This window comes from Physeter macrocephalus, chromosome 5 (assembly GCF_002837175.3).
Source record: "Physeter macrocephalus isolate SW-GA chromosome 5, ASM283717v5, whole genome shotgun sequence".
Lineage (NCBI taxonomy): Eukaryota > Metazoa > Chordata > Mammalia > Artiodactyla > Physeteridae > Physeter > Physeter macrocephalus.
Window position 1 is genome coordinate 89,158,977 of NC_041218.1, and position 27,769 is coordinate 89,186,745.

Genomic DNA, 27,769 nt, shown 5'->3' on the forward strand with positions numbered 1-27,769 from the left:
GAAAGAATAAGACCACTACAATGAATGGTTGATCTCTGAGCTCTGAGAAATTATACTGGAACAACACACTTTAAGTATAGTTTTAAGAATAAAATTTTGTACAGTATTTTCAGTTTTATTATAAAAATGCACACACAACAAAGATTGTCATAAGTCATTTCTTGCCTCTACTTGCATTCAGCACTTGCTCTTGAGCAGCTTTCTTTGCTTTTACCATTTCGACAAGTTCCTAGGAAGGGAGAAAGATGTTACTTACACCAAGAAGTTGTCAGAATTTGCAGACATTTCTAGTGTTTGGTATAAGTATGTAAAACATCCAAACTGGGGTAAATCTATCCTGAAAAGGTTGATTTTTTTTAGTAACTGCCAGAGCTAGAAAGTTTCTAAGGTTGGTTCTTTCTTTCTAATATTGGCCCCACGACTACTGTGGTATTGAATAAGCACAAAAACGTAATTTAAATGATTGATAATGGAATCTATACACTAAAGATCTACAACCTTATATCGTTTCATGCAGTCCTTCTTTGTCCTGCCAGGCACTGCTTCTGCTATTTTTTCCCATCTTTCAGGTGTATTTACTGGGTACGTTTTCAAAGCTTGTTCCAAAAGCTTCTGTTCTTCTGTTGTCCAAGGGGTGAAATCTGTGCATGGACCTGTTTAAGAAAAAATTTTGTTTGGAAAATTTTATCCTAATTGATAGAAAACTGTCCTGGAACACCTTCCCAGATGAGTCTTTTGGTACACATCTTGGTAAGTGCCCATTTGAATCTGTGATGTGCAATCTTGAACAGACCAAATTAGACACACATATATACCTCTAGGTATTAATTAGGGAAAAAACTTTATATAGCTCACATCCCAGAAAAATATGAGACTTTTTTAAAGCACAATATGCTTTGTATTTCTGGTCTATCACAATCTAATCTTATATTCACCAGACTTTTTTTAGAAAAATTAGATTTAACATACACAGTTGGACTGTTGGATTCAAAACCGCAATCACAAGTCATTTAAGATTTCTGATAAATCTAGTTCCTTATAGCATAGGGAAAAGAGCTGCCTCCTACTTAAAAACTTTTAGCTCGATGAGAGCCTGGAAACCATTCTCGTTTTACACTGGAAGAAACAAGTTTGACAAAGCTAAGCCAAACTCCCATGGTTCAATGCTGTAGAGCCAAGGTGAGATTAGATTCCATTTCCAGTGTGGCACTGTCACCACGTCCACTAAAAATCTTGTGGAGCCTACGCTGTGCATCTCTACTAAACCAGACCTTTATGTTTCATAGAACACCTCATACATGTATCAGAGACAATGTATTCCTTCCTAAGGATGTAAGAAGTACACATCCCACTTTGGTAGGAAAATGAAAATGTTAAAATGGTTAAAAAGCTGATTTGGTTATTCTAAGTTAATGGATTACTGACAGCTTAGTTACTTCATTTCAGATCATGCAGTGAAAACACAGTGGCACCTATCCTACCAGTAGTGAGACTACCTCTTGAAATTGTATCCTGTGAGATCAGGTACAAAGTAAAGCCTAGAAATCTAAGTTGTTTCCCAATTAAAAACACATTCACAGACACAGTGAACAAACTGAAAAACAACACACCTTAGAACAAGGCAGAGAACTTGTATTTGAAGACAGATTAAAGACTGAAGCTTTTTTTGAAATCAGCTTTTAAATTCCCAGAACCCCTTAGTGGAATTTCCTTTTATTAGTTTGAAGCCCCATTTAACACCATAGATTCATTTCCTCTCTCTTGAAAAAAAGATGGAACTGACATATAATTATTATCTGCTACTTACTATCTGCTGTTATTATCCAGGGACTTCCCAATACCAAAATGAATGAAACATGTAAAATTCCTATGAGAAGTCACTATTCCAAAAAATGCGGCCAGCTTGTTTACTGGAGTAGTTGAAGAGAGAGGGACCTGCCCATTAAATCCATAAAAAGAGGTAAAGGAGTCAGGCCCAAGTACCATATCACTCCTGCCCTCACAGGGTCACCCATCTGCCAGAAAGCACAACCATCAGTGTCTGCCTCCAGCACGGAAACTAGTCCCACAAGAAAGGGCTGAGAATAACGCGGTAATATCTGAATGCGTCTGATTTTTGTGGACGGCGTAAGGGGCAAGAGGATTATCTCCTTTAGAAGTGCCTTCCAAGTGTTCTGAAATTTCCACTTTGTTACTTATCTTTCTGAAAAGAGCCAAAATAATGCCCAGCCTAGACAAAAGTCACCCGATTTTGCAAATGCAACTTGCAAACGCAGAATGATTTTTTCCTCTTTATAGAACATTGTTAAGTCTCTCCTAATATTTTCAAATTGAAATTTTGGGATAATGAACCAGACCAAGAATACAGGAGAAGTGGGACTGTTAAAGACAGGGACAGGTCATCATGAAGAGTCAAGGCTGTCAGTTAATCCCAAAACATGCATTTGGCACTGTGATCTGGAAAGCATATCCAAGATTAGCTTAGTTTAGGGAGAAAAGGACTGGTGGCTCACAAATGCATGTAGTGAAAGAGAACTTTTCAAACTTTTGTCAGCAACTCACAGTAAGGAAAAATATGTCACATCCCAGACACATACACTAATAGGTGTAATGCTCTCTGATATTTTCTATTCATGACCCATTAAACTGATTTCATGACCCACTTCTGCGTCATAATTTGCATTTGAAAAATACTGGTCCAGAGTAATCAAATTAACTAGAACACCCAAGACATGTCAGCACAACAAATTGTGTCTGTATAAACTAACTTGTTCTGAGCCACGTAAGTTGCAGGCATGCTGCCCCTTTACTCCTGTCTTCCCTTAAAAACAAGGACCTTTCCTTATATATAGTGTATTTTTCAAAATCAGGAAATCAACCTTGATAAAAAATTATCTAGTCTACAGACCTTATTCAAATTTCTATTGTCCCAATATCCTTTAATACTGATTTGTAAAATCTGGTGAACAAAACAAACACAACCCCTCCCCTCATGGCATATGAAATGGAAGAACTAAAATTCTCAATGGTGCTGAAGTAAATCTATCCTGAAAACATCTGCTTTATACCTTTCAGTCTGCTAAATGCTTTCCATTCCAGTCATTCTGAATGTAGACCCTAGATCTTGTATACTCTCACAAAGATACATGGTTAGCATTTTCTACTCAGAGAAAAATAAAATTTCATTACCTTCAAATCGCTCTGAAGGTGTTGCATTGTCTGCTTGACACACCACACCATGTTCTTTTTTAAACTTATCAAAAGCCTTTTTGTTTATGTCATCTTTTTGATGAGGGTCTGAGAAGGGGAAAAAACTTTAATATAATACAGATCATCTCATTTAGTCTTTCATTAAATTGCATAGATTATTTTTAAAATATGTATTCAAGGTTGCAAAAAAATTGATTTGGCAAAACTAACTCACCAAGTTTTTGAAGACTCTTTGCTTTGCCAATAACATCTTTGGCGGTTCTCTTGACTCCAGAAGAAGAATGTATGTTCATGTAATTAGCAATAACTTCCCATCTAGAACAACGGATACAAAAATAACGAAAAACCCCAAACAAAACCCAGAATGATCCCACATTTTTAATGCAGAAGGGTTAGCTATAATATCTGAAGAATTAGCTCTAAATTGGTGGTCTAATTATTACTATTGCCTGGACTATGGTTTTTGCTTTTCATATGTTTAAATCAACTGTGTATAATCTTGGTTTCAAGTTTGTACAAAACCTTACTGATTCTGTGTAAAAACCAACAGAAATAAAAGCACACATTTGTGTATACTGCCATTTGGACACATACTTAAGGAGACAGATCATTCTGAAAACAGAACCTTAGTTTCCTCATATGCAGAATAAGGGAGGCTGGATCTCTAAGGTTTCTTTGAGTTCTCAGCTCAGACTCTGCAGTGAGCTCCAGTTTGAGGTCGGAAGCAACAAAGAAGGATTAAGACTGAAAAAGAAACTATGGAGCACAAAACCTAGTGCCTAGTATAAACCACAATGGAATAAGCCAACATGAGAGTCAAGGTTTATGTCTTATGATCCTTAAATTCCTGAGAAATAGATGAAGCATCCTGCTGTACGTATGGATATACATATGTGTGTTGGTATAAGCTGCTAAGACTAGCAGGTTCAAAATGCACTCTGCTTTTCATACTTTGCACAGAACTTAGCGTCTAGATCCAAGCACATCTCTGGAAGTTTGCTGTAACGTGCTCCTGTTTGGATGTCTACATTATCCCTAGGCTCCAGTATGTGTTGAAGAGAAGTTTCATTAGAACCAGTACCTTGAATTTGTTCCAGCAGGGAAGAGATTCACAGCTTTAATTAGTAACTGCAGATCATCTTCTGACCAGTGTTTACTGCCATTTCCACCTCCGCCAGTTGATTTCTCTGCATTCTTAGATGCTTGTCGCATACGAGCCTCAGCTTCCTCTTTCTCTTTTCTAATTTGCTCATTTATTTCTTCTATCTACACAAATATCATAGGTAAGTCAGGGACTTAAGGCATCTTACTACTCTACACTCCGTTGTTGGCTTGTGGTTCTTGACCCTCAGCATCATCCAGGCAAGGACCCTACACTCCCCCAGGCCAACCCCAAAACCACAATCAGCCTTTTCACTCTGGCTTCCAGGCTGCATATCTCTGCCTGAGGAACAAGAACCAGCCTTGGCCTGACCTACCCTGTATTCCTATCATATCTCTATTTGCCTTGGACACTACTTGTCAAGTCTACAGTCAGTGGGTTATTCACCCACAAGGCCATTTCAAAGCTCATACCCACTCTTTCGCAGATAATGTCATTTACTCTCTACAAAAAGGTAAAAGCACAGCAAAGTGGCCTTTGGTTTATCTTGAAGTTCTACCTTTTACACTGTCACTTCCAGTGTACCTTCAAACATGCACAAGTGAAAAAAGAAAACTTTACTTGATGTTGCCCTGTCAGTTGCTATCTTGGAGTCATCTCTGACTCATTTCCCCACTTCAGTCCCTTAGAACCAGTCACCAAGTCCCAAAGATGTCAGTGATTCCCATTATCACGCACAGTCCAAGTCCTTCCAGTGAGATTCTTACACTAGTCACTTACACTCATCCAATGCCTCTTGTCTACAAATGCCAGATTAATAGCACAGTGTTAACCCTGTGCTACTCAAAGACCTGTGGTAATGGAAACTGGTCATCATGGAATTCAAACCTGCTTAATTTGGCTCTACTCTTCTTAACCAACTTAATCTCCCGCTGCTTCTCCCCCAACTTTCTACTCCTACCTGTATTTCACGCTGCTCCCCTGACCTTCATTTAACACTGTCGTCCTTCAAAACTGGCTCAAACCCTTCACTAAGCCTCCCTGACCACTCCAACCTGGTGTTGGCACTTCCTCTCTAACCTACAGCATTTACTGGGCGCCCTCCATCTTTTGGTCCTTAGGCCTTTTCTCTTTAGCATAACTGTTCCTGAACTCCTTTGTGGCAGCAATAGCATCAGGCTTTTCTCCAAATCACCTAGGCACGGGGCTATATATGGTAGGTACTAACACTTGTTGCACTGAATTGAATTTCTGGGCCTGTTTCCTCATCTGTAAAATAAAAGGTGTAGACTAGACAGAATAAAAATCTCTTTTGGTTCTAAATGTTATTATCCAACAAAAATGCTCAAGGAATAGTCAACACAATGATTTTTTTCTAACAGTGATTCTGAAAAATCTATGATTAATGTGCTAGATAACCACAAATTAAACAACTATATATGGTAACAACTATACACACTTAAATCCAATTTAAGTCAAACCCAAAGAGAAATGAGACACTCTCTGCCCCTATTGTAACTGACATGTTAGGTGGGGAAACACTGAGGTGAAAGCAATACTAAAGCAGAATTAAATGCTAAATATAGGTAGAAGTGATGTGTTCTATTACCTGTTTTTCCAGAGCAGCCTTTCCTACTTCTTTTGTTGACGATGTGAGTGTTTCATTCAAGCACTGTAAACTTAAAGGAAAAAAGGGGATGAAACTTTATCCTAAGCCCAAAAGAAGACTTCAACAGCAGCTCTACAGTTATACCTCGCTAGTTCAAGCCGATCACAAAGTTTTTCCACTTCCTCCATCATTTTAACACGTTCTGCCTCATTGTCAGAAAAGTGATTCCAGGTCTAGAAGTATGAACACAAACATTTTCATCATCTCTACTGGCACTCAAGAGTACATCCATAAACACAACTACCAAGCATGAAGTCCTTGAGAGGTTCTTAAGTTGACTGTATGGCCTCCTGGCCACCGACAAGCACATTCCCCGGGCACCGTGCAAGGCTTTCCCTGGCCAGCCAGCAATGAGGAGGCATTACTAAATGGATGGAGGCGCAAAACAGAAGCAAGGTGGTGGTGCAGAAGGCCTCCGGATGATATAAACAATGATTCCTCACAGAACCACTGAAGAATCAAGAAATTCTATATAATGACAAATTAAAATCCCTTTGTTAGGCTGCCTGTTCTATTTAGTGTGTGCCTGGATGAACAAGAATTAGAAAGTATCAATACTTCTCATGCTTCTTTAAGCTGCTGCTGACCCATCTCTCATTCCTCACTTTTCCTTGCTTCCTTAATCGATGCAATCTGATGCTAAGGTTCCAATGCTTCTTTTACTGGGACACTTCCCTCGGCTTCCAAAAGCCTTACTGATTTTCTTCTTACCTGCTTGGGTCACTCATTCTCAGGCTCCACTTCCTGTCAGTGCCTTAGGTATTGGCGTCTGCCAGCGTCCCATCTCCACCCTCCTTGCTCTATACCCTCTCCCCGGGGGATCTCCACCACTTGCCATTGGGATGTAGACGACTCTGTGATGATCCCACTCAACTCCAGACTTGTACGTCAAAGTAGAGTCACCTACTGAGTATCTTCATCTGCGTATCTCAACGCACTCAACATGCCCTAAACTGAAGTCATTCTTTCCTAGCCTTTTCCTCTTCCTTTGTTTTCTATTTCACTGAATAATGCCATCACCCATCCAGTATTCCATGCAAGAAAACAGGACATGTATTAACCCTTACTCCTCCTCTTCCACCTCCAACATATAATCAATACCCAACAGGCAATAGCCAATCTTACCTCCTAAATGTTGGTTCATTTAATCTACCTTTCTATTCCCACCATCTCTTCTAGTTCAAGACCCATGCTCTCACCTGGATTATGCAAAAGACTCAATTTGTCTCTGCCTCTAGTGTTCTCTCAGCATCCTGAGCAAAAGTGACTCAGGATCAGAGTCACTTTTAAGCTAGCAAGATGCATAATGCTCTTGAAGACCTGGCCCTTCCTTCCTCTGGCTCATTAAACCTCACTTTTCTGGATCTCTACACTCTCTCAGTGCTCCCTGATCTCTCTCATCTCTAATCCCATACACACACTGCTTCACCTGGCTGAATCCCACTAGATCCAGAAAGCCTTCCTTGACCACCTGTTTGGTACCTTCTTGTCCTAGTACCCATCTTAAAGTGTTTCACTGGCCTGTTTTCTTGTCATTCTCCATCGTTAACCAGCAGATTCTTGAAGGCAAAGACGGTGTCATAGTATCAACATCAATTATAACTGCTTGACACATAGTTAAGTGCTCATCAGATATTTGATGAATGAATAAATGAATTCATGCTGGAAAGGAGCTATAATAAGTTACCAAAGGCCAGAACTTTAACCCTCATTTAGGCACCATCTCTAAGAACTATTCAAGTTTTCTATTTTCTAACTGACCTTTTCACGTTGTTGATTCAGTTCTCATTATGCCAAATCTAACAAGTGCTACATGTGAATGATCTCATTTAATCTTCACAACTCTATTTCTAGGTATTATTTCAGTTACTGTATAGGTGAGGAAATTGAGACATCAGTGGGTTGAGGGAACCTCCTGAGGACCAGAGCCAGGACATGGGAAGTGGAAAATTACTTCAAATCTGAGTCCATGCTCTCAACAACTATGATATACTGCATTCTTCTCAGTATAATTTTCTAGGTGAAATCTGAGGAAAATCTTTCATTTTTTTCTATTTAGATTTTCCTCTTACTTACCAAAAGCTTGGAGAGACATCCTGTGCTTGTATTTTTATTAAATGTCTTTCAAAGCCTGCTAATGGGGCAGGTTAATTTCAATTTTATTAACTGAAGATTTAGGATGGCATATATTAGAATACATATACTAGTGTCTAGAGCCTCTGGACGGTCACATGAAAGAGTCTTCTATACACAGTAAACATTTACATACACGCTGAATTTGACAACAATGGTGTAGTATACTGTGCGGCAATCTCTACTATAGCTTAGAATTTCGTTAATTTATTCATTCGATGCTACTTGATATGGAACAATACTGGCCTCTGACTTTACCAGTTTAAAAAGTAAGACTGGGGGGCTTCCCTGGTGGCGCAGTGGTTGAGAGTCTGCCTGCCAATGCAGGGGACACAGGTTCGTGCCCCGGTCCGGGAAGATCCCACACGCTGCGGAGCGGCTGGGCCCATGAGCCATGGCAGCTGAGCCTGCGTGTCCGGAGCCTGTGCTCCACAACAGGAGAGGCCCGCGTACCGCCAAAAAAAAAAAAAAAAAAAAAAAAAAAAGTAAGACCATCTCTTGGACAAAACTATATTTGAAAACTTTTGGGGTTTTTTTAGTCAATATTTTTTAGTAAAAACTGTACCTGAACACAAACAACCAGTACTCAACTGAATGATATCCCTTTATTTAGATAAAAATGAAAGCTTTTAGATCCTTAAAAACAACCCAAGTTTAACTTCTTAAAGAACTTTTTCTTTGATAAAAATTAATTTTACACCATTAAGGAAGCAACCATTCAAAACCAATTTGTGGCACATTTTCAGAACAAACGATCCGATTTCTCCAACCAGGGGAAGGGGGAGAGATGGTGATGGTAGGGGACCTGCAACTGACACAACCAGGAGACACACAGCTGAAATTTTTGATCTTATTTAGATAAAAAGACATTGAGATAATCAAGAAGATGTGAATATGGAACAAGTATTAGAATAATAAACAACTTTTTTTTTAGGTTTGAAAATGGCAAGATGGTTATGTTAAAAAAAAAAAAAACCAACCAACCCTATCAAGAGTTGCATACTGAATATGCATGTGTGAAATTTTTAAAAAGTGAATTTAAAAACGTTTATATTCTGAGATAAAATGTGTACAGTAGTTTATATTTCCATACTATAGAAATATTTTTAAGCTTAATCAGCAGTTTGATTTACTTGTATGTAGTGCTTGTTCAATCACAGTCTGACGTACCTTGCATGAGTTTCGAAGTTTTTGCCTTTCCTTCTTAATGGCTTTTTTCTGGATATCTTTTTCCTTCTTTGCCAATAACGCTTGTTGTCTAACTTCCTCTTCTTCTTTTTCCTTTGCTAACCGAGCAGCTTCTAATTCAGCTTGTCTTTGCTTTAATAATGGAAAATAAAATCATTTAATAAGAAAATTAGAATTCCAAAATGCTCTATAATCTTATTCAAAAAATACAATTTTTAAATAAATTACACAAAGGTAAACATCAACTTATCAAAGACTGAAGGAAAAGCAGATGGTAAAGTTCTATAAAAATTTATTAGAAATGTAAAAAGGACATATTAGAAATGAGTCTAGTATTAAGAAATTTATATGACATGTTTTTGCTCAATAAGAATTTGCTGGTAACGAAGATTGTTCTATCAACTGTGCCAAATGTCATGATTCTTTCACAGTAGCACCTAATTCTCTACTGCTAGATTACAGTATTTAAAAATAGATCTGAAGATTGAAGATTTTATGAACATTTAAAATCCAACTTTGTCAAATGTCATCTTACTTTCTCTTTAGCTTCTTGCTCCTTCCGTTTTGCCTCTGCTTTTGCTTTCTTTTCTGCTTCTTTCTTGGCTTTTTCTTCTTCCTTAAATTTTTTTATCCTTGGATCACAGCTATATGCATTATCTACCAGAAAAAAAGTTAATCTTTTGAATTTCTAACATTTAATTAAAGAACTTTAAAAAACCCATCAATTATCCTTACCAACTAATGTTCTTATTCTGTTCATTTCTTCTTTTTTCCTTTGGGCCCTTGTTGCTCTGTTCTGCTTTTCAATCCATCTCCTTTCGTCACGACTATAAAATAGGAAATATTGGAAATAAACTATTGCTTATGGATGGTATGATAGGAAAATGTAATACGTTATAATTTAGCTACAATGCAAATAATGTCTTGAAAGGTTAAAATGCTATGTCGTTATTAACATTAAAGGGTAATAGTACTTACTATTATTTTTGGTTAATTTTTTGGGAACATTCATGTCAAAAGAATTTCCCTACACATATAGGGAAAATGAAAATAAAACTGGTTAAGCAACCAGAAGAAAAAGAATTTGCTGACTTGAGTTTTATTGACAATTACATTCCTTGGCAATTTCTTAAGCTTCATAACCAACTACTGATCTGGCACTATCAAGCTTAACTTGTGAGATAGGATCTCAAGACATCAAAAAACTCATTTAAAACGGATACACAAAGAGAAAATGCAAAAGAAAATATATGTGGTATATTTTTACATCATCACAAATACCAAAGAACCAAACAAATATCTTCCTTTATTAATGATTTACATACATACCATTCTGCTTTTTCTTTTTCTTCTTCATCTAAATAAGAAAATTCTCTCCAAGAATCAAAATTATACCTAATACAAACAGAAATAAAATAAAATCAAGCCAAAACAAATGAAAAAAAATCTTCCTTTTAAAATTAAGTTAGGTGCATATAATTTTAAGAAACTTTAATGATAAGTGGATGAGTTCGTTTTAATAGATCCCTCCCCTCTCTTTTGATACTGAACTAGCACTATACCCAAGTCTTTTTCTTCTTCTTTTTAAAATGACATTGTATTTGGTATGAAAGTCTAAAATACTCATCACCCCTAAAACACAATCCCAGCTCTCTGCCATCTCTTCTGAATATTAGGTTTCTCTCTTGCCTGGGGCTTGATAAAGTTTTCCCTGCCTTCACCTCCACTAGTCAGTCAAGTTTTAAGGGAACCTAGTAGTGGTTACTTTATCTGGTTTGTAGAGCTAAATTTTGTCATTTTCGTCTTACAGTGATTTTGTGTTTTCATATTTACCAGATACTTCATGAGAAAATATAGCACCCATAATATAAAAATGGAAAATGAATACTGCGTATTAAAAATTAATGAATTAGTTATAGAGACATCATCTTTGTCATATATTCAAGTACTTAAATAGCTAAATGAAAAATTATTTAATGATTCAAATAACTCCTTATTTTTCATTTTTTACTGCTACAGTGTGCTTGATATCTAGAAATCTGATAAATAGAAACCAGATTGAAAAAATAATCATAAAAGCCTAAATATTACATAGGAGATAATACAGCATTCTGTGAAAACCTTTTTGATTTCTAAACAGAGTGCTTTTGTTCAGTGAAGGTTCTGCAATTTTCCCACCCCTCAATTAATTTACAGAAGTCAGTCAAGCACTTATTGAATACCTACCTTCTTAAAAAATGAAAGCATGGGAGAAACAGTGTATTCACTCACCAGAAAGAATAAAATGCATCTACATCTTCAAATGATGAATTCATATCACCAAGTTTAGGGACATTTTTTTTATTTGACCATCTGAAATATTGAAAAAAAGAAAAACTCAAAACATTTTGTACAAAAAGTTCAACAAGCTAATTTATTAAAAACAACAACAGTTTTTACTAATCCCCTACAATATCCCTCCCCTATGTCCTCCATGACTAAGAGATGGAACTGGGAAATCAGCAGTGCAGTGCTGAAAAATGCAGGTACAGTAAAAGGCAGGGCAAGGGGAGGCGGGGCATGAGGAGGAGAAAACAATGGAACAGTGTTCTAACCCTCAGGTTATCTTCAGTTCTGTAAATCACAGGGTTGTAGCAGCTGCCACGCTGGCCAGGAAAAACAGGCTCTAACCCCACTTTTCAAGCTCACTTAGTCCTGCCCCTAAACAGGCAGTAGGAAGCGACCGGTAGGCCTTGCCTTTTAAAAAATGTAAATACTCACAGATGGAATAGATTTCCACCCCCTCATCGCCACCACTTTCCCCCTAAGAGTCAGACTTGTAGGTTCAGCACTTCACCCACCATCTCTAAAAGGACCCTGAGTTCGCTACTGACCCATGTTTTTCCACTCTGTGAAACGATCCCACAAAAAAATATAATACTATATATATATATATATATATTTTTAAACCACCTTCAGCACTGTTACAAAACAAATGTGAGGAGAAAGGGTGGAGGAAATAATTAGTCTGCATCAAACCGCTAATCAAAGTGCTTCTCAAACTTAGCTGCCCATTAGAATCACCTGGAAGCATTAAAAAAACCTACAGGCATTCCAAACCAATTAAATTAAAATCACAATTTCTCCAGGTGGAACCCAGGCAGCGGGGAAACTGTTCAAGCTCTCCAACTGATTCCAATATGCAACTAAGATGCACTCTCAGGAAACCTTCCAATGCAGATGGAATCAAAAAATGTAGATTATTGGTTCACACTACTTAAAAACTGATTTTAATGAAATAAATTACATATGCTTTAATCTTAAATATAAATCATCCTTTGTCAGAGAACCTTATGATAATCAGACGCTCAAAAATAGAACAAAAGGGGCTTCCCTGGTGGCGCAGTGGTTGCGCGTCCGCCTGCTGATGCAGGGAAACCGGGTTCGCGCCCCGGTCTGGGAGGATCCCACATGCCGCGGAGCGGCTGAAAAAAAAAAAAAAAAAAAAAAAAAAATAGAACAAAAGCTTTCCTAAATGACAATGGGCCAAATGCAGCAGTGTACCCATTAACAAAGGGGAAGGAAAGAATGGGAAATTACTGTCACTTAAGTATCAGCATCATACTACATAAAGTCAACCATCGTTCCCCCAAAGGAAATTTAAAAGAAAAACATCCCATGAGCTGTAATTTCACTAAGGAAAGGAAGAACTTCCATTTAGAGAGCAATATAAATTAGTATAGTAAGTTTACCAGAGGCGCTCAATATTGTAGAGGATGAGGAGGACAAACACAAAACTATTACTAGCTATTACTAGAGGAAAAAACCAGAAACTTGGAACTATAAGAAGCCAACCAACAGAGAATCATAGCACAACCAACCTCTGCATTCAGTTCAATTAAAGATCATTTTTCTAAAAAAAAAAAAAAAAAAGCCAGCCAATAGAGCATTATGATCACAAGGGGATGCCTTAACGCACCTGGAATTCCTTTCAAACACTGGGGAAAACACTTCAAAGAAATTGTCCTTTGCTTCACTTTTAGAAGGAACTGAGTTATCAAAAGTAGGATCTACACTGTTAAATGCTCGTCTTTTCACTGGATCAGATAACATTTCATAAGCTGAGGAAAAAAATCATAAGGTCACATCACCACAATGCTACATTTTTTTCTTAAAAAAAGTTATTTTTCATATTTAAAAATTTTGTGTGCTTGTGGGGAAGGTAGGATTTAGGTAATAGCTCTAGCACAAGTGGACTTAAGAACTTTTTTAAGTACCTCTTCTGGAAGGCAAAGGACAAAACAATAAACACTCAACCGCTTTTTTTTTTTTAATAATCCTGATGTTTATTTATCAAACTTCATCAGTGGAGTCATCGACCGGCTTTTAAAATAAGGGCAGTTTCATTATAATAGCATACTTGGCAAACCATATAAGTACAGAAACACTCAACCCTTAGGAAAGCATGACTGAGGAAAAAGAAATAGCTAGAAGACTGTTAGATCCCAAGGTTGTGAAAGATCAAAAGATCTTTGACATCCTGAGCACTATGTACGAGTGGGCCAACAAAGAATAAGTTTGAAAGGTGTGTATACAATTTTTTAAAAATTAGCATCAAACTGTAAAATCACATTTAAGGAAATATTTAGGTATGGTGGCTCCCTCTATTAATTTGCTTAATGAGGATATGGCTATTTGAATATCCACTGATGGCTGGCGGGGGGGGGGGGTCCCTTACTAGGATAGAATCAACTTCTTCATTTAAATAAGCAAAACGTCTGAGGAACAGTTTAGTTTACCCCTGCAAGTGTCTGAAATGGGAAAAGATCTTAGTAATTCTCATCATTAAACATAACAGGTATATGAATTAACTCTAGGATGCGCTTCTCAAAAGAACCACCTGGGGAATCTTGTTAAAATCCAGACTCCAATTCAGGAGGCCTGGGGCAGGGCCTGAGCTGCTGCAGTTCTGACAAGCTACCAGGGTTGCTGATGCTGCTGGGTAGGAGAGCCTCCCTTTGTGTGGTGAGGCACTGGGGGAGATTACCAGAAATAACCAGATGTTAACTAAAGATGTTTTTAAATGGTATGGTATAAATGAAGTACAATACGCATAGGACACCTAATCCCAGCAATTAATACATAATCTTCACTAACGGAAATTTCTGACTCTAACGCGTTTTCTTACCTTTAGTTATGCAAGTGAAGTAGTCATTATCTCCTTCTTTTATTGGTTCACCAGCTGCTTTCCGTTTGTCTGGGTGATGTTTTAAAACCATTGCTTTATCTACAAAATAAGTCAGATTTAGATAATTTGTCCTTTTAGGCATCAAAGCTAAAAATAAAGATGAGCTAAATAGAGCCATTTCTAATTGCATAGTATTAGTTTAAAAAATATTTTCTCCTACAGTAAAATATATGCTTATTAAACAGAAATTACAGAGAAATTGAAATAATTATTTTAAGAACTGGCCAAAGTGCCAGCACCCAAAGACAAGTGCTGTTCATATTTTGGTGTATTTCCACACAGACTTTTTCCCCCTTAAGCATATGCTTTCAAAAATGTAGCTATAATCATTTTATATATACCAATTTAAGTTGTGATTTTTTTCAGCTTAACATTACAGCAGTTCCATTTTCCATGCTGTTGCAAACTCTTCAAAAAATTTTAATGACTTAATACAGTATTTCAAGTAGGTTTATCATAACTTATGTAACTGTTGCTCTACTGCTGGATATTTAGATTGTTTCCAATTCTTCACTACTGTAAGTCAGTCAATTTGAATAATTTTGTAGAGAAGTATTTTTCCATATTTAGGACTCTTTCTTCTTAGGATATACTCAGAGAAGTGAATTAGTGACTGAAAATGTAGGAACAAGTCTCGTTCTAAAAGTCACACCACTGCACACCCCTATGGGAACATCCTTTTCACCACAACCTCAACACTGGACCCAATTATTTAAAACATGATTATCACTGGTGCTCAACAAATTTTTTGTTGTTCTTTATTTCTACCCTTCATCCTTCATTTATGGAGGAAAGAGAGGCTGTCTCAGTTTTTTCTTCTTAGTTTGTGTGAGTCACTTTACAATGACTAATGGCTGGCTGTTAACATCTACTGAGCATTTAGTATGTGCCAGCACTATTTTTATCAGTTGATCTTCTCAGTAACCCGCTGAGGAAAGTACTATTAGTTTCTCCATTTTACAGATGAGGAAAATGAGGCACAGAGAGGTGAAATAACCATTTAACCTCTATGCAACCTGTCCAAAGTCCTGGCCAAGTTGGGCTCCAATCCAAGCAGCCTGACTCCTAAGCCTGTGCTTGTATGCTGCCTCTCCTAGTCCATCATGTTTGATGCTAATGCTTTCCACAACTGCTGTGATTATTCTTGTTTTTAAAAAACATTCAGTTTTTAAATTTATATTTACTGATCATTTCCTTTATAATTTTATTCCAGTACTTATAAATGTAGAAGGTCCTTCATTCTGCAAAAGTTTGAGATATATGTTTCTATTTTAGTATTTTCTACGGTCGGAATTGAAAAGCTTAGTTTTTTTTCAAAGTCCTAATACCATCTAATAATCCTCCCTTCTCTACTAATTTGTGATGCCTCCTTTATCACAGTAAATTTTACCAGGGTCTGTTTCTGGTTACCTATTCCTGTCCCAGGATTATCTTTAAAATGACTATAGCTTTCTAATTTGATGGTAACTTCCAAAAACTGGGTATTATTTTTGTGTATTTTTCTTGCATCTGGCTACCTGACTCAACTCTTTCGGTTTTTAGGTAGATCCTATATTACCTACAAATAATATATTTCTTTCTTTCTTTCTTTCTAATAGTTCTCTCTCCTTTAATATCATTAATTCACTGACCCAAACTCCCAAATAGCATAAAAGTAATGGGCAGGTAAGTTTCCCCCATGGGTTTTTATGGGAATATCACTAATGTCACACAGTTAAAAGTTTGTTGGCAGTATGTCTGAAATACTTATCTAAGTAGGGAATTAACTGCATTTCTTTTCAAAGTTGTATTTACCAAAAAGGAGTGGATATTAAATTGTACTATATGTACTTTCACATTCTTCTTAGGACATCACACTGACATATTTCCTAAGAGAAATCTTGTTCATGGGCATTATTCTTTTAATATACTGTTGAATTCAATTTGCTATTTTTTTTAAAATTAATTAATTTTGTTTTATTTATTTTTATTTTTGGATATGTTGGGTCTTCGTTGCTGCGCACGGGCTTTTCTCTGGTTGTGGTGAGTGGTGCGCGGGCTTCTCATTGCGGTGGCTTCTCTTGCTGTGGAGCACGGGCTCTAGGCACGCGGGTTCAGTAGTTGTGGCTCGTGGGCTCTAGAGCGCAGGCTCAGTAGTTGTGGCGCATGGGCTTAGTTGCTCCGCGGCATGTGGGATCTCCCCAGGCCAGGGATTGAGCCCGTGTCCCCTGCATTGGCAGGCGGATTCTTAACCACTGAGCCACCAGGGAAAGCCCTAATTTGCTATTATTTTAACTGGGTGCTTTTTCTTTTTTGGTATTATATTCATGGGTGATATTTGTAGTTTTTTAAAAAAGCTCTTTTTGCCAGGTTTTAAAAATTAATTAGAGTCGTTTTAGGTTCACAGAAACATTAAGAGGATGATTAAGAGATCCATATACCCTCTGTGCCAATACATGCAAAGCCTTCCCTCCCTGCCCCTCCTCATCAACATCCCCCAAAAGAGCAGTACACTTGCTACAATTTTTTTTCATCTAGCTTTTTTTTTTTAATTTGGCTGCACCACGTGCCTTGTGGGATCTTAGTTCCCCGACCAGGGATGGAACCCAGGCCCCAGCAGTGAAAGCGCTAAGTCCTAACCACTGGACCACCAGGGAATTCCCGCTGTTTGTTAACAATCGATGAACCTACACTGACACATCATAATCACCCGAAGGCCACAGTTTTCACTCTTGGTGGTATACATTCTGTGGGTTTGGATAAATGTATAATGACATGTATGCATCATAATATATAAAGTAGTTTCACTGCCCTAAAAATCCTCTGTGTTCTACCTGTTCATCCCTCCTCAACGCCCCCAACCCCTGGCAACCATGAACTTTTTAGTGTCTCCATAATTCTGCCTTTCAATGCCAGGTTTTCATACTAGGATTACATTAATGTCACAAAATGAACTGTTCCAAAAACAGTTTACATCCAGCATGAGAATGTTCAATTCCTTAAGCATTTGAAAAAAAATTCATCTAAGAACTCATCTAGGCCTAAAACATTTTTTAGGAGATAATTCTTGGTAACTCTTTAAATTTCTTCAATTCCAAAAAAGCCAAATTTATCAAATTTTCAAATTCACTGCATTTAATAGTGGTCTCAGTTAAAAATATCTTCTGTAATTGTTTTCATCCTTTCTGTATTTCATTATTTGTTTTTTCTTCTCACAAATCCATTGTTAAGATATTGTTTTATCTATTTTTTCCCTCCATCCTCCTTAGTACTATTCTTTTTTTTGGGGGGGGTGGTACGCGGGCCTCTCACTGTTGTGGCCTCTCCCGTTGCAGAGCACAGGCTCCGGACGCGCAGGCTCAGTGGCCATGGCTCACCGGCCTAGCCGCTTCGCGGCATGTGGGATCTTCCCAAACCGGGGCACGAACCCGTGTGCCCTGCATCGGCAGGCGGACTCTCAACCACTGCGCCACCAGGGAAGCCCAGTACTATTCTTTTAAACATTCGAATTGAATGCCCATTTTATTTTTTCCCTCCTTTAAAAAAGGTAACATAGGACTTTCCTGGCAGTCCAGTGGTTCAAACTCCATGCTTCCACCGCAGGGGGCCCGGGTTCGATTCCTGGTTGGGGAACTAAGATCCCACATGCCACACAACGTGGCCCAAAACAAACAAACAAAAAAAGTAACACAATAGTTGAAGGCACTGAACTTATTGATGGTACAGGTCTAGCTGCCATCCCATATGTTTTGACAGGCAATGATCTTACTTTCATGAAAAGAATCTATTAATACAATTTTTATTTCTGTCTAGGTGCAAAAGAGTATATTTCATTTCCCAAGTGATTTTTTTTGGTTTGTTTAATCAGATCTATTTTATTAAATTGAGAGAAAATTTACATAGAATAAAATGTTCAGATTTTAAGTATTCGGTTCAATAAGTTGTGACAACTGTATACACTCGCTTAACTACCACCCAAAAGAAAATACAGACTATTTCCATCACTCAGAGTTCCCTTGTACCCCTTTTCCAGTCAACTCCTACCCCCTACCATCTGGGGCAACCTCCTTCTGATTTCTGTCACCACAGATTATGTTCGCATGTTCTTGAAGTTCACGTAAATGGAATCATACAGTATGTCTTTGTATCTGACATAATGTTTCAAGATTCACCACCTTGTGTATATTAGTAATTTTTTGAAAACTGCTGAGTACTATTCTATTGTATACAGCAGTTTGCTTATCCATCATCCTGTTGGTGAACATTTGGGTGGTTTCCAGTTTTTGGATATTGTGAATAAGGCTGCTATGAATATTTTTGTACAAATCTTTTTATGGGCATATTTAGTTGTTTCTACATATACTGCAAAGGTTCAGAAACTATGACAAATACACTTTTGGTTTTTTTGAGCTCCAAGATTTTTCTTATAGTCAAGTGTATTATCAGTTTCTCCACTAACACTCAAGAGAAGACATTTTCACCTTCTAGCTGGTTTGAGCAGGAAAGGAATTTATTTAAAGGTTATTAGGCGGCTCACAGGAACTGAGAGTCTGACTATCAGGCTTGGAAGCTACGTAGCCAGGAACAATGATTACACCATACCAGACAGTTCAGAGGTGTGATGACCCCACCACTGTTGGGCACTGCAGGAACGGAGCACAGGCTCCTCCCACACGGCCAGTGCCTGGGGTAAGTCATAGCTTCTCAAGGCGCTGCTCTTCCACCCCTGCCATCAAAACAGATGCTGTTCAGCTCGGCCTAACTCACATCAGTTCTCCTTTGAAATGCTGAAGAGTAAAACCTAAGTCACATGCCTACAAACATTCTCAATCTCAAGTCGTATCTTTTTATAATAAATCAGGCAACTTTTCTTCTTTATTTGCAATTACTGTCTGTTACATTCATTCTGACCTCTTCTTTAGGGAAATCTGACATCTCTTTATTCTCTCCTTCTGAATCTTGGGAACATTCCTCAAGGCTGTCCTCTGCTTTACTTTGTTTTCTAATTGTACGTCAGCCTTTCTACTTCTAAATGCTGCTCTCCTGTTTTTAGTTTCCAGGCAATTCTACTTTTTTCTCGCTAGTCTCTTTTGCAGTGCCTATGTTGCTCCCCCCGCCCCCAAGGCAGTGTCTTAATATCTCACTGACAACATGGAGCAATTAAGTTTTCTTTTGAATCTGATTATAAAGTCTGAGACACGTGATGTCTCAGTTTTCTGTTGGATAGTCTCCTCTTATGCTACAATGTATTTTTCTTCATTGACTTTTCCACCTAATCACCTCTAGTCATTCATGTACAGTAGGGCATCCTGAGATTCTCCTATATTCTGTCCCGGGGTGGAGTTGAGAGAGGCAAAAGATGTCACCCAATATTAAAAATAAGGCAATGGAGGCCAAAGAACAGCTGTTGTGTATATTTACTGAAATTTCAAAGACCTACCTCTCCGCCCTTCCCCACGAAAGATAGTTTCTGGGGTGTTTTGAGGGTACATTAGCAAATGAGCTTTTATTGTACATTCATATTTCTATTATTATAAAAAGTCTCTATGATTTTTTTAAATATTATAGTTGATTTACAATACTGTGTTAGTTTCAGGTGTATAGCAAAGTGATTCAGTTATATATATATATATATATTTTTTTTTTCTGATTCTTTTCCATTACAGATTATTACAAAAAGTCTCTGATTTCAAATTTTTAAGAGGCATAATATGAAACAGTTTTCAATTTAAAACATGGGAAGTATTTTAAGCTAAAATGATTAAATTTAGAAAATTCAAATCAAAGATTTTACTTCCATGTAAAGAATAGCAAACCTACATGCATCATTTACCAGTGTGGCAATTTTTCTTCAAGAAAAAAATTGAAATACCACTGTTAGTACTCACGTACTTTCTCTTAACCCATCATTCAACTTTTCTAGTATATTCTTTTCAGATAATGCAGAAAAGGAAAAAAAGACCACTTACTTTATCCACACGTAAGTGAATCCCTAATTTTCATTATAGCAATTAAAAATATCAATACATTAAACAAAATTAAAACTTTTTACAAATTATTATGTATCAAATAAGCTGTAAGGATATATTGCACAACACAGGGAATACAACCAATGTTTTATAGTAACTATAAACGGAGTATAACCTTTAAAAATTGTGAATCGCTATATTGTACACCTGTAACTTATATAATATTGTACATCAACTATACTTCAATTAAATAAATAAATTAAATTAATAAAATGTAAAAAAACCCCACCAACCTCCTTTATGTGTGTGTTTGTGATAGGATTCAAGAACTAGAAGGATCTCAAATGTCATCAGCCTTACATTATTATTAGGTTTGTCTGTGCTAATGATTATAAATTTGCAAACAATAACTTTGTATTTTTACTTTTGGACGAGATTTCAGAGAGCAGTAAGTAGCAACTGTCTATTTTACAGTGATAGAGGAAAGAGAACAACAGTCTGCTTCTGAATGAATACTGAGAATATTCAGCAAGGTGGCAGAGAGTGAATCGTAAGCCCACATAACGTTAATAATCTGTACAGTCAGGGTACAAAACTTCTGGCAACAGAATATTCAAAAATTAATCTCTGTTATCCCAATAAAACAAATGGACTTAACAGAAGCAAATGGATGTTTCTTTTACAATTATTATACATTTTTTATCTTTAGAGAAAGAAACAATTCCTTCACCTTAAAACACCAACTGCTTTCCTAGCTCTCAATCACTTCTGGTTCTTTCACAAATTATATGTGTCAAGAAATATTTGGTATCTGCATGCTATTCTTTCATATAATAAGACTTTGCAAATACTTTTCCAGGGCAAATGAATTTTCCTGGCATTTATGTATATTCCAACGACTATTCATATGCACTAACATATGCTTAATCTAAAAACATGCCAGCTTTTAAAGAAATCTCATAAATTCCTTCACCTTGTTAAAAAATATTTCCTGTGACTTTCCTAAATACAAGCATTAATGAGAAAATTTTGAGTTTATCTACTATACTTAGGCTCAACTAACATTTTTCAGCATGAAGTAGGTTTCATTCAGTCATCTTCCTCCAAGTGCAAGACTTTCTCTGTCCCTGATTCCCTCCTCCTTTTCCATATGGCCACGATCTTACCTCCTCTGACCTCAATATCCATTCTCTAGAGTAGAGGGCAGAACACTGTCCTCAGACAAAACAGAAAACTCATCACCTTCACCTCTTTCATGAAACTTTACTAATCAGGTGAACCGAATGGTGTGTAAGGAATTATGTCCACAGGACTGCAAAGGACAGGACAGTTCGACAGTTCAGAGCACTAAGGGGATGGTGTTTCATAAGGCCTATAAAGACTGGGTTGCCAACAATTCCTGCCCCCGTCCCCCCGCCCCAATTTTTAACCTTGTCAATGAAAAGAACAATGAAACATCAGATAACTCTTTCTGGCGCAGAAGACACAGGGTGGTATCAACAAAGATGTGACCTAAGACCACAAAAGAATATTGAAGATCTAAGTAACAAGGCAACTTCCACTAAGTACAGCTGGCCATACTTCCAAGGGGAGGTGAAATATTACTTTTTAAAAGCTTGCTATTGGAGGAGTGTTCTTTATCCTGTCTCACACACACACACACACACACACACACACACACACACCCCACCCCACCCCCCCCCCCGCTGATTTCTTGTTCCTAAAGAGAAAGTCCATTCATGAGACTGCATTTTTCTGGTTTTGAAGGTAAGAGACTGTGGTTACACATCGTTATACCATAGAACACATGTTAAATCTACAGCTATGGCTATAGACTATGATCTTGCATATCTTTTCAAGAGGATAACATTTCCTATACCAGATATTTGATTATTTCAAAAACTAAGTACTTACGAGCTGCTTTAATCTGTCTCTGTGTAGCTTTGTATCTTACATGGCCAAGTCCAAGTACTGCATAATGATCTTGGTTCTGATAAAGACACAAAAGGAAGTCAAGTCTGAAATGAAGCCATATATCCTATTCCTTGTGCTGGTACCCTAAAATAGTTTCCCAAAGTGAGACTCTCATAACAGAAGTCTAGTGAGATGTTCCATATAAAATAGGTTCTGGGACTTCCCTGGTGGTGCAGTGGTTAAGAATCCACCCGCCAGTGCAGGAGACATGGGTTCCAGCCCTGGTCCGAGGAGATCCCACAGGCTGCGGAGCAACTAAGCCCGTGCGCCACAACTACTGAGCCTGTGCTCTTCTAGAGCCCATGAGTCACAACTACTGAGCCCGCGAGCCACAACTACTGAAGCCCACACAACTAGAGCCCATGCTCCTCAAGAAGAGAAGCCACCGCAATGAGAAGCCCATGCACTGCAATGAAGAGTAGCTCCCGCTCGCTGCAACTAGAGAAAGCCCATGCACAGCAACGAAGACCCAATGCAACCAAAAAATAATAAATGAATAAAAATTAAAACAAAAACGGGTTCTGAGGTCATGGAAGTTTGGGAAATGTGGACCATTGTATATAGCCTTCTTAATAATTTGTATGCACAGAAGCCAAACAAACGTTCTGAGAAGTCCTGCAATTAAAAAAAACAAAAACAAAAACAAGCAGATAGAAACCTATATAGCCCAGCATTTTCCAAAACTTGACCAAAGAACTCTTGGTCTTGTATTTCTCTTAATACATATTAATATGCTATGGCCATCCTTAAATCAAGGTACAGCCAGGAAGATTTCAGAACTGAGGGGAGCATTACAGTAGTCCCAGTAGGTTGGGCCAGTGGCAATGACAGGACAGGAGCCATGGAGCAAAGAAGGCTGGATGGAAGTTTTGAGAAACTGGGGATGAGGCTTCTCTGGATAGGAAGCACCTGCTCTCATTTCTGCTTTGGTTAACATCCTTGCAAATCTAGAGACTGAAGTAGCACCTGAGTGAAGGCTCCTTACCCAAAGAGTGTATCTAGTATTGGAGAATGAGTGGGGAGAAAGAGGGGTTGAGGGCATAAAACACAGGAGAAAAAAGTCAAATAGGGTTGATTGGTTTTCCTTTAAATTCAGGACTGCAAACTCCCTAAGGATGTGCTCCTTTATTATGTCTGGCACTCACACTTTGTTCCAGTTGGTTTGCTTTTCCACTCCCTAAGACTATTATTACGTATTATTACATACTTCAGTCCTCTAGTCTTTCCTTAAACCTCACAGACCCTGCTCCACCCTCTCATCAATGGCCTTGCCTCCTGCTTAATGAAAAAATTTAAATTATCCTACTCAAATTCCAGCATCTTTCTGCCATCTTACCTGCATCCATGCCTCTTTTCCCTTTCCCTCACCATGGAGAAAGCCTATCCTACTGAGACAAATTACTCCATCCCTCCTCCTGGTTCTGAATACCATCTTCTCTACGTGTCTCAAATGCCAGCATCTTTCAATTGTCTTCTAAATTTCAAATGGATTATTTTCATCATTGTAAGAAGAAGCTCTGTTATCTCTCACCTTTAAGACCCTCCCATGACCCCACTTCCATTTCTCTGCTGACCATCAAAATTAAACTTCTTGAAAAAGCCATCCACAGAACATTTTTACCCCCTCTAGCATTCATTTTCGAACCACTCCAATCTAGTTCTGCTGTCCATTCTCACCCCACGGGCTATGAAGCTGCTCTCTTCAGTATCACATGACCCAGCTGCCTTCACTTGACTTCAACTCTCAGTGGCAGCACAGCTGACTCTTTTCTTGAAACGTTATCTTCCTTTAGTTTCTGTGAATCCACTCTGTTTTCCTCCCATCTTCCAGTAGCGTTTTTCAGCCATTTTGACTGGCTTCTCGATGCCCCGCAAAGCTCAGTGCTCGGGTTTCTTTCTCTCTATATACTTTGGTCCAAGGTGACGTGACCAATACCAGGGCTAGAAGACGGTAGGTGCCCTGTAAATGCTCGCAACTCCCCAGTTCACTCTAGTGCGGACTCCTGAGCTCCAGATGCAGAGACACGACGCTCCCCACAAACTCCCTTTTCCTGCAACCTGTGCTGGTGACTGACGCCACAGTCCAGCAGGTGACTCAAGCTGGGATGGTCACGGGTCTTCCCAATATGTTCCCTTCTCTTGGGCGACACAGCCCAGGTCTCCCAGACCTGTCAAGTCTACCTCCCCAGAAAGCAAATCTGTCCCTCTGTCCTCAAAACTTGGCTACAAATTTAGTTCAAGCATCAAGCACTCATTCGCAGGCTTGGATTATGGCACTAGCCCCATAACAGCAAACTGTTCCCTTCCCCTCCGGTCCTGCCCTCCCTTTTCAAGCAAGTTTCTGTACTGCCAGGAGAATTACTTTTCTAAAATTAGCTCAGAAACGTTTGATGACTTCTTACTGCCCCCAAAATAAAATGTAAATTCCTTCCTTGGCATGGCATGAAAAGGACACAACAGAGTTTCATCTAGACTCTGTTTGCAGTCTAAGTTCTCACTGCCACCCCTCAATGTGCTACTCCACCCTCACCAGTCCCCGAAGAGGTGGTGCATATTCTTTTGCTCTTTTGTGTCTCTGCGTATCTATTCCTTCTGCCTGTAACACCTTTTTTCCCTTCTTGTTTCATAAATTGTCACTTAACCTTTTAAGACCAACTCAGACATGGCTTTTTCTGGATTTCTCCTGCAGAGATAGTATCCTAGGGCTACTGCTATCCCACTCAGGGCTTAACAATAAACAAGTGCTCAATCATGATTATTTTGTTGAAGCATCTTAAAACATGGTTTAATAATGGAAAACTGCTTCTGACCAAACAAGATTCAGATATTAAGTACCTTCCAGTCTTTGGGATCAAGTGTTTTCAGCATGGGAAACTCTTCTAACTGCAATTCTTCATCTTCTGATTCCTCTGATAACTCTTTCTTATCCTCCAGTTCCTGAAAAGAGGCAGAAGCATTTCTGTTTCTCCTCTTAACAAAAGCTTCAAACCATCTTCCCACAGGTTCAACTTGACAGAGTGTTGAGGCTGTGATTGAAAGCGTTAAGAGAGGCTTCAATGTATTGCATGGAATAAATGTTCCAAGGCAATAAATAAGATCAAAACAGTGACACCATCAGAATATAATTTTAAAACTATCAACTGAGAAAATAACTGCAGTAATCCAGTTAACATGAGGGTTAGCAATAAATAATCATTTCCTAGTATTTACACAGAGAGATTCAATCAACCTCTTCCAGTTATCTGACAAAACAAGACATTGATCAATGTCAACAATAAATCAATTCTTTTCTGGGTATATGAAAGGAACATGAGGAAAAGGGAGAGATGTTGCAAACTGCTTTCTTTTTAGACTTGTAATAAAGCAATAAATAATTATAAACTGTCAAGAGCCAGCCTCATCAAAAAAAATCTAAAAATAACTCAAAATATCTTAATTATTAATACCTGAATTTAGATAGCTTTCAAAAATTTTAAGAATTCACTAGCAATGATTTTTTCTGAAAGACAATTTTCAAGCAGCTAACAGGAATTTACTAATGAGACTGTGCTTTAGTGGAACAGCTTTGAATCTGAAATCATAAGCTCTGGATTTCAATGCAGGTCTGACAATTAGCAGCTATATGAAATGAGTCAACGATACCTTCAACTGTAAAATGGGAACAATACCTATCTTATCTGGTTCCTTGGAAGGATTGAATGACAAACGATAAAAGCACTTTGAAAGTCACAAACTGTTAAATAAATGTAAGTCTTTATCATTATTCCTGGGAAGTGGGGCAAGTCACTATATATGTGTACATTAACAATTCAAAAAAGGTAGTTTGGGTCAGGGTTCATCTTAATTTTAAATTTCATATTTCAAAAGAAAGCAGAAAGCTTTACTGTCTGGTAAAAACTCAGATTTAAGTCTTCCCTTGTACCTTATGGCCACAATTTTGTAAAAATAGCTGACTTCTCATGTTTTGTGTTGGGAAATTAAGATTTCTTCTACCATTCACAGGAGAGCATTCAAAAACACTTATTCAAGAAGTACTACCTGTGTAGTGTGGGTGTGGCTTTCAAGAACATGACCTTTCAAGCCTTTCCCTCTACTTGTGAGATTACACAGAAACTTCTGTAAGCAGGAACACAACGCGTGCCGTGAGATACGTCCAAAATCACATACAACAAGCGTCTGTATACGTGGCTATATGGTAATCAATGAAATCACTGAAATTAGAGACTCTTAAATTTTACAATACCATGACTGTCCTGGGCTATATATCTAAGAACCTACAGCAGCAGGACAAATTTCACCCCCCTTTTTAAAAAAAAACTGAAGATAGCTGACTTCCACAGAACAAGTTTTACTTAATGACTGCCTTTAAAAGTCTGTCTACACGGGTCTTACCACCAGCATACACAGTGGTGTTTTCATATTGAATATGAGGAGCACTGTCTGAGCTGGGACATTTAAAAACGAAGCCGGAGCAAACGTAAAAGGGGAGAGAGGTGTTTAACTGAGCGCCAGCTGTAAGGCTTTGTAGGGCCCCCGGCACGTGGGGTGCTCGCTGTGGGCAGTCTCCCGCCGTAGGCAAGATGTTTATGAGAACCTTTTTAGGGTACTGGAGGGTTCGGTCCCGAACTCCTCCGTCCAATCCATGAGTCAGCAGCCGCGAGACAAGGAAGAAACTGCGGGGGCAGAAGGAAGACGCCCCCCTTCCTCCTTCCTTCCAGTCTGGGGAAGGACTTCTGTATAGCAGGGAGCAAAAAGACACTTGTCACGGCCCCACACTCTATAAGATAGTTGCCAGGGGCAAGGGTAAGAGGTTTCGGGGTCGCCAAGGTGGAGGACCGAGACAGGGGCTGCTGAGGCTAGACTGAGCAGGGGTTGAGTGGGCACGTACCAGAGGTCAGAGCATGGGTGATGGCGGTGCCCCGGCCGTCCGCAGCGCTTGGCAGGAGCAGCATGATGGCGCCGGAGCCAGCCCCGCGGGCGCAGCAGTTCCCGTCCCAAGCAGAGGGCTCTTAGAGTCCCGCCAGCTCTACCTCCCCGTCCGAGCCTCGCGCCTTGGCTCTACGATGTCCAGGAACCGGCGCATGGAGACGACCAATAACTACTTCCGGGATGAATCTTTCGTGGTGCGTAGGCCAATCCCACCCCCGCCAACGTATGCGGCTGTCTAGGTCCTACTGACTCAGATCCGGGTGGGGACCAAGATTCACGAATGAAAGGTTCCTAGGTTTATCAGTTCCCTGGTAAAAAGGATTATTTGCCTCGTCCAGGTGGAATATGGAATACGTAGGACATGATTTTCTATAGCAGCTCTTACTATA

At 38.5% G+C, this 27,769-nt stretch overlaps 1 protein-coding gene across 2 annotated transcripts; it reads right to left on the minus strand.

Annotated features, from left to right (window-relative positions):
* Positions 1–99: 99 nt before the first annotated feature.
* Positions 100–27,607, minus strand: DNAJC2 (DnaJ heat shock protein family (Hsp40) member C2). 2 transcript variants are annotated; one of them, XM_007129462.3, is made up of 17 exons: positions 27,340–27,607; positions 25,287–25,477; positions 22,392–22,467; positions 14,470–14,568; positions 13,261–13,402; positions 11,574–11,654; positions 10,632–10,697; positions 10,038–10,129; positions 9,838–9,959; positions 9,285–9,434; positions 6,066–6,154; positions 5,922–5,991; positions 4,292–4,476; positions 3,425–3,525; positions 3,190–3,297; positions 499–653; positions 100–229 (listed from the first exon to the last, which is right to left on the minus strand). In XM_007129462.3, the coding sequence occupies exons 1-17, from the start codon at positions 27,401–27,403 to the stop codon at positions 155–157; spliced, it is 1,866 nt and encodes a 621-aa protein (XP_007129524.1). In that variant the 5' UTR covers positions 27,404–27,607; the 3' UTR covers positions 100–154. The 2 variants fall into 2 exon arrangements, with proteins under 2 accessions (XP_007129524.1, XP_007129525.1); XM_007129463.4 differs by having other exon boundaries at positions 25,287–25,388; positions 27,340–27,570.
* Between the last annotated feature and the right edge of the window lie 162 nt (positions 27,608–27,769).

Excerpts from the sequence above, each read along its gene's own strand:
- DNAJC2 (XM_007129462.3), bottom strand. The coding sequence starts at position 27,403 with ATGCTGCTCCTGCCAAGCGCTGCGGACGGCCGGGGCACCGCCATCACC. Across the intron at positions 10,698-11,573 it reads GATGCATTTTATTCTTTCTG|GTATAATTTTGATTCTTGGA; the intron begins GTGAGTGAATAC and ends TGTTTGTATTAG. Across the intron at positions 9,960-10,037 it reads CAGAATAAGAACATTAGTTG|ATAATGCATATAGCTGTGAT; the intron begins GTAAGGATAATT and ends TTTTTCTGGTAG.